The sequence below is a fragment of the Delphinapterus leucas genome, chromosome 6, assembly GCF_059928025.1.
Source record: "Delphinapterus leucas isolate spDelLeu-1000000601 "Yukka" chromosome 6, BTC_Dleu_Yukka2, whole genome shotgun sequence".
Taxonomy (NCBI): Eukaryota; Metazoa; Chordata; class Mammalia; order Artiodactyla; family Monodontidae; genus Delphinapterus; species Delphinapterus leucas.
Window position 1 is genome coordinate 40,755,962 of NC_143134.1, and position 14,063 is coordinate 40,770,024.

Here is a 14,063-nt window from a genome sequence, read left to right on the forward strand (position 1 = left end):
GTGGTCAGCTCTGGGTTCCGGAAAATTCCCTCGGGGCGGAGGCGGGGGTGCTGGGGGGGCGTGTCTCTCCGGGCCCGTGTCTCCTCGGGCCCCGTCTCCCCGGACCCCTTCTCTCCGCCGCCGCTTCCCACCTTACGCGCCTCCTCCGAAAGCCTCTGGACCGCTCTGCTCGGCTCTCTGAGCCGCGACCAGAAGGCGCGCCGGGAGCCGCAGTGGGGAGGGGAGGGGCTGCTGGCGGAGGGGAGGGGGCGCGACGGGGGCTTCCCGGCTCCAGTCACAGGTCGGCCGCGGGCCAGGGCGCGCGCACCGTGGGGCCGCGTGTCCGGGCGCGGCCACGGCCTCGCCTACTCGCGCTCGCGAGGCCGCCTCCTCACCGCGCCGCCGGCGCTGCCCGGGGGCGGGGACTCGCAGCTGCGGAGGCCGGAGACGCGGCGGCGTTGGAGGCTGCGCGGGGCGCGGAGCGGGCGGGAGCGCGAGGCCGGCGGCGGTGGGAGAGCGGCCCGGGCGGCCTGGGAGCCGGGCCTCGCAGCACCGAGCGGCCACCGGAGCCGCTGCAGGAGGTGAGTGGGCGGCGCGCGTGCTCGGCGCGCCCTTCGGCCGCACTGACCGCCTTGCTTCTCCTTGTCCCTCCTCGGCCCCGGGCCCGCGCCCAGAGACCCCGCGCCGGGTCCCGGAAACACCCCCCGGCTCGTGCCCGGGCCTCAGCCTTTTACCGGAGTCGGCTCGGGGCCGGCCCCGCACCTCCCCGCGCCGGAGCCTCCTTCCCGGGGCCGCCCTGACCCGCCGGGTTCCGTCTCCCGGGCTGGGCTCCCCTGCGGAGGCCGGTCTGGGGCGATGCGGGGCCTTTCTTTTTGTTCTTAGCTGTGTCACGCGCGTCGGCATCCAAAGTCAAAAGCGAGCGTTCTCCAAAGTCGCGCTAGTGCCTGCCGTGCGGGCGTGATTGGCACGCGGGGAGGGCGGGCTGGCCGCGCCGCTCATCTCTTCCCCCTCAGCCCCGCGCGCGCTCGGGCCGCCGCGGTGCCCAAGTTGGCAGCGGTCGCGTCCTGGCAGGTGACCGGGAGCTTGACGCCGGGTTCTCGGTCTGCGAGCTGCCATAGCTCCTCTGAAGCCCTTCTCAGGGATGCTCCGGGTTCCCTCCTGTACCAGTATTTCCCATCTTTGGCGGCGTGGAGGATCCACAGAACTTTTGTTCTGCTGTAGAAATAGTCTCCTGGGTTTCCATACTCTTTATATGTCACACCCTATTTAGTATTCTTAATGATTGTTTTTTTGTAAAACAAAACAGGCAAAATGGCTATTTTGATGAGTGTTCTTTTTAGCGGAATTTAAGAATCATTGTATTCGGCAAGTAATGGTGGTGCTTAAGATATCCCGTTTACAAATTTGCAAAACCAGACTCGTGTGGCTTTCACGGTTTTGAGATTTCTTTTGTCTGGTTTGTGGTCTTCAAGGCCCAGTTGCTCTAAATTAGGCAAATACTGAGGGACATTCCTAGGAGCAGAGTAAGATGTCCAGTAGCCTGCTTAAATATTTAACAGCTCTAGAGTGACTCTGTTTGACTCATGGCCATGAGATTGACTCAAATTTGGCAGTTTTAGTATTTCTGAATTTTTTGCAACGTGAGACATGAGAAGTGGAATCTCTTGTTGGTCCTTGTGGGTCTCCTAGGGCATTCCTAGCTCCGTCTACTTTGTTAGAGAAGATTAAGCCAAGCTCATGCTATCGTGAAGAATAGTTTTACTTTATTTGTAAATAGAAACCAGTAACTTGCTAAGGCTTGCTGTTCTTAGGTCAGAATTCAAGTTTTAAGGGGTCAGTGGTGAAAACATTGAGTTCATAGGGTGTTTAAAGAAAACAGGTTAACTCTTCAAGACGTATTTTGTTCTCCTGTGAAGATACCACTTTTTTTTTTTTTTTTTTTGGTTTTTCTCAAAAATAAAAGACCAACGATGAGAGGAAGGAATGCTGGGGGGGGTGTGTGTGTGTGTCAGATTTTGGGGACGTTGCCATTAGGAGCTAAGGATGCCGTCTGCTTTCTAATTGCTGGCCCTAGGTCCAGTTATTGATGGGGGAATGAAAAGATTTTGCATTTATATAGTTTTTTTGAGGGGTGCGGCTGAAACAGCAGTGAGGATGGTTGACCATGTTAGGCCCAGGGCTACCTTCGGTCCATTTATGTGGCCACCTTCCCAGCAGGGAGGGAACTGCTTACTGTGCTGAAGATCCTGTGAATGTTGCAAGCTGGCTTTCTGCATCTGAAACACAAAGGATAGCCAGGCAGAGCCTGGGGAAACTGCCTCTGCCGGGGAGAGTTAGAAGGTGGCCTGTCGCTTCAAGCCAGCTGTGCTGCGTGGGGAACAGGATCCCATCACGGGCGGTTTAGTGAAAGGGAGCTTGAAGGTAGTGTGGTTCCTGAAGACCAGCCCTGCTTCTAAACAGACTTGGGGTGGCGGGGAGAGGGGGAGGCAGGAACAGGGATGAGGCCCTGTGCCTGGGGCTTTAATTCAGTTGTATTACTGTTGTTTTTATTTTTCTTTAGAAAAAAATAAGGTGCCTTAGGAAAAGGTTAATTTCTTTTTTAATGACCTGGGAAATAACATCTGTAATTGGGATAAGAAAAAAAACACTTTTTTTTGTTTAAAAAAAACGGTTAAAATTATTTTCTAAAAATTCACAGGAGTAAAAGGAACGGTCTTGATATGCTCTTGGCCGTTCACCTTAACAAAGTGAGAATGTGATTTCACTTGCTCCCCCAAGATGGTCCTAGATTGTGGTTATTTTCTTTTCTAGACTTTTTCAAGTTACTGATGAAATTACATTGAAAGAGAGACTTGGCTTGAAGTTTAAGGATTATTTCCAAAATTCCCAGAGAGCCGACTTTGCTTCACAAAGAAATTTCCCCCATTTTCAGGAAAAAAAATGCATACCTTCTCAGATTTTTACAACATTTTGATCTTATTTTCCTGCAAGCCTGCATTAATAGAACTTCCTCTAACTAAGGTTTTGAAGATTAATTAGTGCCTGACAGGAAGAATATATATGTAAAAATACTATATAATATGATTATAGTGATATATATTGTAGTTTGCTGTGGTTTCCAAGCTTTTTTGCTCATTCCTGTTAGTAAAAAAATTTTAACACCTAAAACGAATACAGTGTAATATGTCAATTATATCTCAATTAAGACCAATTTTTAGCACTCCTCTTATGTGTGTTTGTTACTTAATTATAAATTATATACATGTGCTGCTGTCATCGTTTTCTTGTATCTCAAGATTCAGTGTACACTTAGGGATGGATTCACTGTTAATCACAGTGGAGGTAAAACCCTTTTTCATATACTCCTTGAATTTTGAGTATTTTTGGCCTGGTTCTTGTCAGATCTGAGTACATCATCATCGTTTTTACTTTGTGATGTGGCTCAGGTGAAGCTGACTCAGGGCGGGAAGTGTGTTCCCAGCCTTGGGCTTCTGTTCACCTCTGCTTGCGTTTATTAGTGTAGCTTTAATTTGTGCTTTCGGTAGGAATCTTAAAGCTATTCATATCCTCTGTGGGGTTTGGTTTAGTTATAATTTGTCCATCTACCTCATTGTGCGCTTGCCAAAGTCAAAGGAGTGCTTCAGGCACCTCAGAGGGCTGGTGACAGGTGACCCTCGACAGAGGGTCTTTGTGAGGTTGCAGTCAGTCAGTTCCTACTTTTATTAGCACTATTAGTATTTCGTGGTAGTATAATTAGTACGGTGTAACATAGTGTAAAATAATTAGTATATATATAATATATTTAACTTGTTATATGTAATATTTATCTTACTAAAACATAGTTGCTATTCTACTTTTTGGATAAAAATAAATGTAACTTCTAGGATTTTTTCCCCAGCCAGGTGGAGCATCTTTTATACCTTCTGGGATGCATGCACCCTGCTGGTAGACAGTTGGTTCTCTCACTTTAGCCACACTCTCAATACCACAGCAGTTCCTTTCAGTTAAGTATTTACTTGGTGGCAAGTAAATGCCCTCATTTAATTTTCACACCAGCCTTAGAAGACAGACTCCAAGGTTATCCCTTTACAGACGAGCCCAGGAGGTTGGGAGGAGAAGAGGAACTGCCCCGTCAGCAAGTCAGAAACGGGTCCTCACGCTGCCCTGCATCTCCTCTCAGTTACCTGCCCAGGCTCAAGACAGGGACCTGGGTCTTCTTAGTGTCCCTGGTGGTGGGGTCCAGCACAGAAGGGAGCCTTGGAATGTATTTGAGTGAGTTCAGTGTATTTCTCTACTTCGTAATACATATATATGTTGTCATTGTTTGTCTTAGAAGAAGCTGTAAAATACTGTGATTTAATCTGGGAATGCTACAAATACAGCTTCAAAACTTGCTAATGTTACCATTATACATCTTCCTAACATCTCAATTTTTTATTGTTACTGTTTGGCTTTTGTATTAAAGATACGCTCATTGAGGAAAAAAAATGAAAGCTTCATTCCTGTATACATTCTGCTCCCTTACTACAACTTGTATATATCCTTCCTTATAAACATTTGCTATACATTTTCTATGGTAGAAAAATATATTGATTTATTGAGTGTATTTTTAAAATGTTTTCAACAAAAGTAGGATATGATAACTACTATTTTGTAACTTTTTTCATGTAACAGTTTGTATTTTGATCATCCGTTGCTCTGTAACAAATCATCTCCAAGCTTAAAACCATCATTTTATTATTGCTCCTGATTCTGTGGGTTGACTGGGCTGCAGTCTTTTGAGGCCCAGTTGGGCTGGAACTTCAAGATGGCTCATTCGCTATTACCAGTTTTTAAAGTATTGCCTTGGTGAATTCTTGGACAGAATTTTAATATACTAATGATTGATTTAGAAAAATTTTTTTAAACTATTTCTCTGATATCAGTGCTGTCAGAACTGGAGGGTCTAGCCCATCAAAATGCTCTCTGTCATTTATATCTGTGTAGCAGATAGATGATTCCTTATCTTTCCTCTGTGTTTTCTGTATCAGTGAGGGAGGTCCTATAGAAGCCGTGTTGCTCTGGAATTAGTTATCACTTCATTCTGATTAAAGAAGAGGTACCTTTATCCACAGGTGAACAGTGACTTTGAGATGGCCAAAGGGAGAAAAGACCCTCGACGAAGTTTCTTTAAATGGAGTCCATTTGGGGTTACTCTTTACCTCTTAGGGAGGTAAAAAGAAACCTTATTTCTCTAGGGCACACAGTAGTAGATAGGTTTAGGGACAATGTTTGCAACTGCAGATGGGAGGTGTGAGAAAATAGTAGAGTAAAACGGAAGGCCAAAGGCCATGAAAGAGCTGGGAGGAAAAAACTCAAACTCAACCTTTGAACAGTAGGGAAATACAAGTATTTCTCCAAAGATAAACAACACACCCCCTCCAACATGTCTTTCTGCTTTTTGAAAATAAATGAGTGCAGCCAGAACAAGATTCACTTGTCAGACTTGTCCAGTGAGCTCTGGAGAGGACAGTGGTTCTCAACCTAGACCTGCATCAGCATCACGTGGAGGGCTTTTAAACACAGACCCCAAGTCGCTGACTTGGTAGGTCTGGGGTGGGCCAGAACATTTAAATTTCTAACATTCCAACATGATGCTGATGCTGCTGGTCCAGAGAACACACTTTGAGAACCAGTGAACTACAGCAGGTGTCTAAAGGTACAGCAAACCTTTTCTGTAAAGGGCCAGATGGTATTTTAGGTTCTGCAGGCCCTGTGGGCTGTGTCACAGCTACTCACTTCTTGTAGCCTGACAGCAATAGACAATACGTAAATGAATGGGCATCGTTGTATCCCAATAAAACTTCATTTAGGGACACTGAAGTTTTAATTTCATATATTTCAGTACTTTTCATGTCATGAAATATTATTATTCTGATTTTTTTCACTTAAAAAACTTAAAATCTGAGCTTTCAGGCAGCGTACAGAAACAGGTGGCTGGCAGGATTCGGCCATTAGGCTGAAGTTTGCCAACTCCTGAAGTAGACTAGGAGGAATTTGGGAACGCCTGCCAACGTGTAGTCTTGGTGTCTGTAGGGAAGGTGGCCCTTCTTCAGAAAATCAAGTGCTGGAAGAATCACAGTGGAATTTGGTTCTCCTCATTCATTTTCACTCATTCACTTCAGTTTTTGGTATTTTCACTGCATAGCGCTAAACATGCACATTAATTTTTAGTTTTTCTTTTTAAAACATTTTATTGAGTATAATTGATATAGCATTAGTTTCAGGCATACAACAAAATGATTCAATATTTGTATATATTGTGAAATGCTCACCATGATGAGCCTAGTTAACATCTGTAACCACATAGTTACGAGTTTTTTTTTCTTGTGATGAGAACTTTTAAGATCTACTCTCAGCAACTTTCAGATATACAGTACAGTATTATTAACTACATTTACCATGCTATTAAAGGTTTTTCTTTCTAAACTGTTAGCTTCTAGAATTGGGGAAAAATTGGAGGTTGGGAAAGCGAGAGGAGGAGAATCTGTGCACTTCCTAGTAAGTTTTTTTTTTTTTTTTAAGATGTCGGGGGTAGGAGTTTAGTAATTTATTTATTTATTTTTGCTGTGTTGGGTCTTCGTTTCTGCGTGAGGGCCTTGTCTAGTTGTGGCAAGCGGGGGCCTCTCACTATCGCGGCCTCTCATTGCGGAGCACAGGCTCCAGACGCACGGGCTCAGTAGTTGTGGCTCACGGGCCTAGTTGTTCCGCGGCATGTGGGATCCTCCCAGACCAGGGCTCGAACCCGTGTCCCCTGCATTAGCAGGCAGATTCTCAACCACTGCACCACCAGGGAAGCCCCTAATAAGTTTTTAAAGCGATTTAAGGAGAATACAATGGACTTGTCATTTAACCCTAATGGTTTAGAGCAGGAGTTGGCAAAGTTTCCAGAAGGGAAAGATAGTAAATACTTTAACTGTTTCAGCCTTCATAATAACCCATCTCAACTTTTCAGCTCTGCCTTGTAGCTAGAAATCAGCTGTGGGCAGTACTTCAAGGGCTGGGCATGGCTGTGTTCAGCAAACCCTTATTTACAAAATGGGCCACCATGGCCTGTGGGCCTTGGTATGCTAACCCCTGCCTTGGAGACATTCTTGGGATGGAGTAGAATATCTCTAAACCCTCCAAAAAAATGCTGAGTGGGGCGTCCTCCAGTCTGTTTGCTTCACTATGGTGACTTCTGAACTCCGTGCAGGGCACCTCCGGCCCTCCACCATCCGGGTGAAGCCAGTTCTTCTGAAAAGGAATAAAGGTGCGGCTCCCCTGCTGTTTGGAGAAGGTGTGTTGTTTCTGCAGTGATGACATTGGTCAAACAAGCCAATCCGATTTGATTGCTCCTATCTATTTGCCTATATGATTTAAAACCTCTGTGTGAAAATGAGGAAATGAAAAAATTATTTAACTAGGAGGTTCAAGGGGCTCATGCATTTGGCCAGTTGCCCATTTTCTTATGCTTTTTCTTTTTCTGAAAAAAGTAATTAGAGGTCTCTGTTTGCTTATAAAAATTTTTGTCTTACAAGCAAACAGTAATTTTAACCAGTAGATTGAATTTTTAAAATTAAGCCAGTAGAAAGAATCTGCAGGGTTTTTTTTTTTTTTATGACTCTTTCAACTTACCAAGAAACTTTTAGTGCAGACACACACCACTTTCTTTCATTCCAGGGAAACCTGGAATTTCAGAGTTCGGCTGATTTAGGTTAATCTTTTTCAGTATGTCAGGTGACTGTAATCAAATATGAGACAAAACACATTCTGAAGCCTAAATTATAACTATTAATCTGTCTGACACAGTCTGTCTCCCACCCACTTCCATCACCCTGCAGTCTACATAAATTCTAAGGTGGAGGAGAGGAAGGCGTTTGAAATGTGTGACAGCTGTAAACTCTGGCTCTGAGTTCCCGCCCTCAGTCTTCCTCAGGCTTTGGCATTTACCACCTGTGTTTGTCCCTTTGTCTTCAGCAGCAGGGTTCCTGCAGTCCTGGAAGTCCGTGGTGAGGCATGTTGCAGGCCCTCCCTTCCTCTTGGCACAGCTGTGGTCATCTTACCTGGGCAGCCCTGTGTCCTTTGGGAAGTCCAGGACTCTCCTAACCATCCCTCTGGGTGGCTGCACACCGTCCGGCTGGCCAAGTGCTGGGTCACAGTGACGGGCTTCTGAGACTGTACTCAACTTCCTGGCATCTCTCTTTTGCATAATGTGGTCCTGGTCTGGGATGTCTACTGCTGCAGCGGTATCCGGAGTCAGTCCCAGGAGATGACAGTTACTGCTGCTTCAGTTTACAGCAGAGTCAAGGGAAGAATGCAGGTGGCTGGTTCCTATAAAGTAGAACGATTGAGGAAGGAAAGCATTCATCACCATTTTCTTATAAAACAAGAAAAAGACCAGATCTGGAAATGATTTGTTATTCATCTTTCCATCTCTAATAATGATAGTCAGCATTTATCGAGCAATTGACACTATGTACCAGTTGTGGTTCTAAGCACTTCTCATATCTTTACTCATCTGTTACTCACTTGAACCCTCTGCGGAAGACGGTGAGGCACAGATGGGTCCTGTGACTCCGAAAAGGTGGAACCAGGATCCGACTCTGGCCATCAGGTTCCAGAGTTTGTTCTCTTAACACTGCCCTGAGCTTCCTGGTGCTAGCACAGCACCTGTCCCCTAGTAGTTGCTCATTAAATTTTTTTACTGACTGGCTAAAGGAAGGAGAATATTAAATGATCATTTGTACACGTCCTTGGAGTGAGAGTTGAGTTATATTGTTTTCAGAGCTAAAGTATACCCACCCTGACTTACTTCTGCAGGAATAACAAAAGGTCGAGTGTCCCATCTAAAAGTTTATTTTTAGGGAATTAAGCATATGACAAAGATGGCCTTTCAAAGAACTAAGTAAAAATAGTTTATTCCATAAAGGATGCCCAAGGAACTGGCCAGCCATTACAAAAAATAAAAAAGAGTTGTTTTCTTTGTATTTCCTTACTCCTTACGTCAAAAAGGAATTCCAAGTGGATGAAACATTTACATATAAATATGAAAACATAGATATGTTGAGAGGAGATATGGGTAAATGTATATATAAACTTAGAGTAGGAAATGTCTTTCTAATCATAAGCAAAATCTAGAAGCAATAAAAGAAAAGAGTGATAAGATTAGGTTATTTTAAAAACACCACCAACAACCAAAAATTATAGGCAAAAAATTTTACAGAGAAAGGAGGAGTGGGCCCAGTTGTTTGTAATTTAAGAAGCGTCCCAGGCGATTCTGATGCTCTCTGAGGGTTAAGAGCAGCTGGAATAGAAGGATACAGCCAGTGGAGTGGGAAGAGGAGGACTTTTAATTTTACACTTCGTGTGATTTTTCTCCCCAATTGTATTTGTCTTCTTATATTTTAAAAAGTTAATGAGTAAAAAAAAAAAAAAAATTTGTGATCAAAATCAAACAGGATGAGGCAGTAGAGACATTTTTAGCAGATCTATAAAATTTCCTAGAACTTTAGTATTTCTGAGCATTAGTCTCTGTTAGTATGTACAATGTTTGCTGATATCAACTGTCAGTTGAATTTAAAACTTTTTTCCCTCTTTTGTCCCGAGAGACCAGAAGCTGGTGAAGAAGCCATCAGCCAGTGGAGGCTGGACTCAGCCCTCAATTCATGGGAATTCTGGGGGTGCTTTGTTTTAGGTGATTCAACTAGATTGCTCATTCAGAGAGAGGGAGGATGTCTCCCAGGGACACACTTAGCTACAGGTACCATGGGGGAGAGCCAGCTTTGTCAGCTCTTCTGTGTTCTCACCTGCAGGAACTTCACCTCAAAGCTGAGTCCCTGGTAGTCTCCCTTCCCCCTCCTCCCTCACCTCCTTTTCCTCTTCCTCCATTGCTGGCCACACCTGGCATAAAAGCATATCTGTTCTGACACAGTCTGACTCCCACCCACTTCCATCACCCTGCAGTCTACAGGGTGTGCTGTGTGTGCTGCCCTCCCTCTGATAAGGACCTTTGATCTGGCTCAGTGAAAGCCGTTTGGAAAAGTCAGTTTCCCTTGTCCTTGCTGACCAGGGCCAGGATCCAGCCAGACCTGGCTTGGGGTTGAAGCCCGTGAGTGAAACATAGCTCCTTTCTTCTCAGCTGTATTTGTATTCCTTTTAAGAAGCTCCATGCTCCCTGCAGCCCTTGAAGTCTTCTCCTAACTCGGCTGTGCTGCACAGATACGGCTTCAAAGGGAGAGAGAACAGTGTTCAAAGGAAGCAGAGCATAAATGCCTGTTCCTGCTGCAGGCAGGGCACCTCCGGTCCTGGCTTCACACACCTCTAGAAGGCTTTCCGGCTTTGCTCAGGAAACACTTTAACTGGGTATCTTTGGCAATTCTGTCACAGGGTAAAAAACCCTCCCTGGTTAGGAATCAGATCAAAAAGGCTTTGGGGAATAATGAGAAATGGAGTCTTTCTAGTGTGATGTAGAAGCACTATTATTTGCTATTGCTGTTTAAAGAGATGATGATTTCTCAGATTGTACTGGGAGGTAGGAACTATAATTATAGACAAGAAAACGGAAGTGTAAGAGAAATTGTTACCTGCCCGAGGTGTTGAGCCCGTGTGTGATGGGTTTCTAGGACGGTGCTTGCTCCCACAAGCCTGTGCCAGGGGTCTGGCCGCACTGCCCAGGGCACACACCACTGGCTCTGGGTGGGCTACTTACACGGTCTTCTCCACCGACAGCTTTGCATTTCAAGGAGAAGAGGCCGCCAGCCCGTGTTTTGGGGCAGGACACCTTCGTGTTGGTTGTGGTGACGCATGTGGCGTGCCTGGGGCATGGTAATACTGGTACTGAGGCCTGTGTGTTTGCTTTTATTTGGCAGATTCTCAGCCTGGTCTGTGAGATGATGGGATTGGGAAACGGGCGTCGGAGCATGAAGTCGCCGCCCCTCGTGCTGGCTGCCCTGGTGGCCTGTATCATTGTCCTGGGCTTCAACTACTGGATTGCGAGCTCCCGGAGCGTGGATCTCCAGGTGTTCTGTTTGTGTGGATGTCACAGAGTATTTAAAGCTGCTGGGCGGTGGGGTCCAAGGGGTTTGCTGTTTATCACCACCTAAGGTGTTGCATGCTGTAATGCTCGCTGCGGGGCTCTGCATGTCCCCCCACCCAGCCCCCGGCCTGACGGCACGCCAGCTCTGCTCTTGGGTGGGAGAGGGCCCCCTTGTGACTTCTTAGGATTGCTGCCGGGACATGCCTCTGCTTTTCCTGTGAGTTAACAATTTTCAGTCAAGCCTTTTGGGCTGGTTCTGGGAAGACAACTTACGTTAAGTACCCTGCCCACAGCCCGTTCTGGTCCTCCAGTCCACAGTCAGAATCTAAGAGTGGTGTTGGTAATGCACGTGGAGAACGGGCCTGAGAAATATGTTTTTAGAGGTACCAATCTTTATCAGCATCATTTACTGATAATAATAACTTTATCTTTCCCATTCATTGCTGCCCGTCGTGGGTCACGCAGTGCTGAGCAGTGACAGAGACTCTCGTTGACCGCAGTTTAGTCAGCCTCTGAGGAGCCCCCTTCGTGACTAGGCCTCTATCTTGGTCCCCCATCCTGTTTTTGGCCTGCCCAGCGCAGGCTTAGCAAAGAATCCCTTTAACTCATCCCTCCACCCCTGATACCTGAGCAAGGTCCTCATCCCTTATCTTTGATGTCTAGCCCTGGGCCTGCCTTTAGCAAGACTCCTGTTAGGCCAGTTTAGCAAGAATCTCCCCACCCTCTTAGTGCTTTTCCACCCACTGACCCCCTCACTCTGCTCGTTGGCTATAAATCCTCTGCTGTCCTTGCTGTGCTCAGAGTCGAGAACAGTTTCTCTCCCGACTGCAATAGTCATGACCCCTGTTGCAGTAGCCCTGAGTAAGGTTTTCCTTATCATTTTAGCAAGCGTCAGAATAATTTTTCTTTGAGGATATATTGCATACATTGCCTTCTTTTGTACACAGACTCTCTCGGGTTGGGATTTTATGTTCCCCATTTCACAGGTGGGCAAACTAAGGCTCGGAGAGGTTAAGGACGAGGGGAGCTGGGATGCCAACCCAGTCTTTCTGATGGCAGAGCTTGAGTTCTTAGCTGTGGAAATCCATCCCATAGGGGTGTTTTGTCCTCCTCTCATGCTTACCTCCCCACGGTTGCAGTGCTTTTGTCTGAGCTTCCGCTGGACCCCTGTTCTCTGGGCAGTTGGGGTCTTGGTGTGCAGAGAACTGAATCTGTTTTCAGAGATTGTGTCTTATAAAGAGTGCTTAAATGCTCTGTTAGCGAGGAAAAGGAACTAAATATTTCAGCACCAGCTCACGCCAGGTAAAGCATAAGCCATTTTACGTACAGGAAGACCTTGGCAATATCCCGAATTCAGTTCCAGACTGCCACGATAAAGCCAATAGCACAATAAAACAAGTCATGTGAGTTTTTGTTTTCCCAGTGCATAGCGAGTTATATTTACACTATATGGTAGTCTGTTAAGTGTTCAATAGTGTTATGTCTAAAAAGTACATACTTAATTTAAAAATACTGCTGGGATTTCCCTGGCAGTCCAGTGGTTAAGACTTCTCGCTTCCAATGCATGGGGTGTGGGTTCGATCCCTGGTTGGGGAACTAAGATCCCACATGCTTCGAGGCACGGCTAAAAAATAAAAATACTTTACTGCTAAAAAATGGTAACCATCATCTGAGCCTTCAGGGAGTCATAGTAGTAACTTCAGTGATCATGATTGCAGATCATCATAACAAATACAATGTCCTTGCAGACGCGCATCGTGGAGCTGGAAGGCAGGGTCCGCAGGGCGGCAGCAGAGCGAGGGGCCGTGGAGATGAAAAAGAACGAGTTCCAGGGGGAGCTGGAAAAGCAGCGGGAACAGCTGGACAAAATTCAGTCCAGCCACAACTTTCAGATGGAGAGCGTCAACAAGTTATACCAGGATGAAAAGGCAAGACCTGCTTGGTTTTCCTCTTAATTCTGTTCTAAGTACCATTTATACCCTGTCGAATTCTCCTCAGTGGGAGGATAAGCCGCTGTGTGTGTATGTGATGTAGTTACGTGGAATGAGCCTCTTGATCCAGCTTTGGATGTCTCCTCATATCGCCATTAGGCCCTGGGTGGGTTTGTTGGAAAAACTTTTGCAGTGCTGATAAATGGGAGAAATGCAAAAGAACTGTCTTAGCAGCACGTTCATCCTCCTGTTACCTTTTTTCCTTACTTTCTACAAGTATGCATTAAGTACCTGCTCTGTGCCAGGCCTGTGCCGGATGCTTGTATCTCACAGAGGCATAGCATTTGTGCCCTTGAGTATCTCACAGTGAGAGGAGATGTAGACCTCCTAATATATACTAACAAAGAAAGTAGGGGACCCAAGAGTGCTGGTTTTTAAATTTAAAAAATACCAGATCCTGCACAGATTAAAAAAGGGGCTTCCCATTAGTGAGCGTATCTAAGCTTTATGTGTCTTGCTTTTTCTGGTTTTCTTGGGACTGTGTGACCCCACTTTCCTGTTTGTTAAATTGTATAATGGTGTGAGTCACTAATATCTTCCTTTCTAAAGTGCATCAAACTCATGACTATTTATTTCCTCGCAAGATTTGACTATTTCCTACTAAAACCAAGTCCACATTCAAGATAATGGATCTCAGGATATGACCTCCTTCCAATAAATCAAGCATTTCACAGAGAGAGGCACACGGATTAGTAAGAGCCAGATCTGTGTAAAGTGCTACTAGTTACCAGATAATGAATCATTTCTAGATAGGGCCTCAGACTTTTCCTATGTAACTGGTTTAAAAGGTGAGAAGTGCTTTTTTTTTTTAATTTGCGGAGTACTTTCTCATAGTCACAAATGTGTATTTCTTCCTTGGGAATTGTTCCAGTTTTAATGCTGTTATAGGAAAGTGCTCCCTGTAACTTTATAATAAAGTGCTTCCCTATAGGAAAGGTCTCCCTTTTTCTCATGTGTGGGTGACACGATTTGTGCTCCTGAAATCCCCTTTAACTGAATAGAATGGGACCTTGCCATTTCTCACAGTGTGTACACAT

General features: G+C 45.5%; 1 protein-coding gene across 2 annotated transcripts in view; it reads left to right on the top strand.

The window, feature by feature from the left end:
- The first annotated feature begins 393 nt into the window (after positions 1-393).
- The window catches only part of GOLM1 (golgi membrane protein 1), a 62,692-nt gene continuing 49,022 nt past the window's right edge, over positions 394-14,063 (top strand). The window contains exons 1-3 of one of the 2 annotated variants that reach the window (XM_022558967.3): positions 394-560; positions 10,869-11,018; positions 12,784-12,963. In XM_022558967.3, the coding sequence (XP_022414675.1) occupies positions 10,890-11,018; positions 12,784-12,963 (309 nt within the window). In that variant the 5' untranslated portion in view covers positions 394-560; positions 10,869-10,889. The remainder of the gene's footprint in view (positions 561-10,868; positions 11,019-12,783; positions 12,964-14,063) is intronic. The other variant, XM_022558966.3, reaches the window with a different exon arrangement.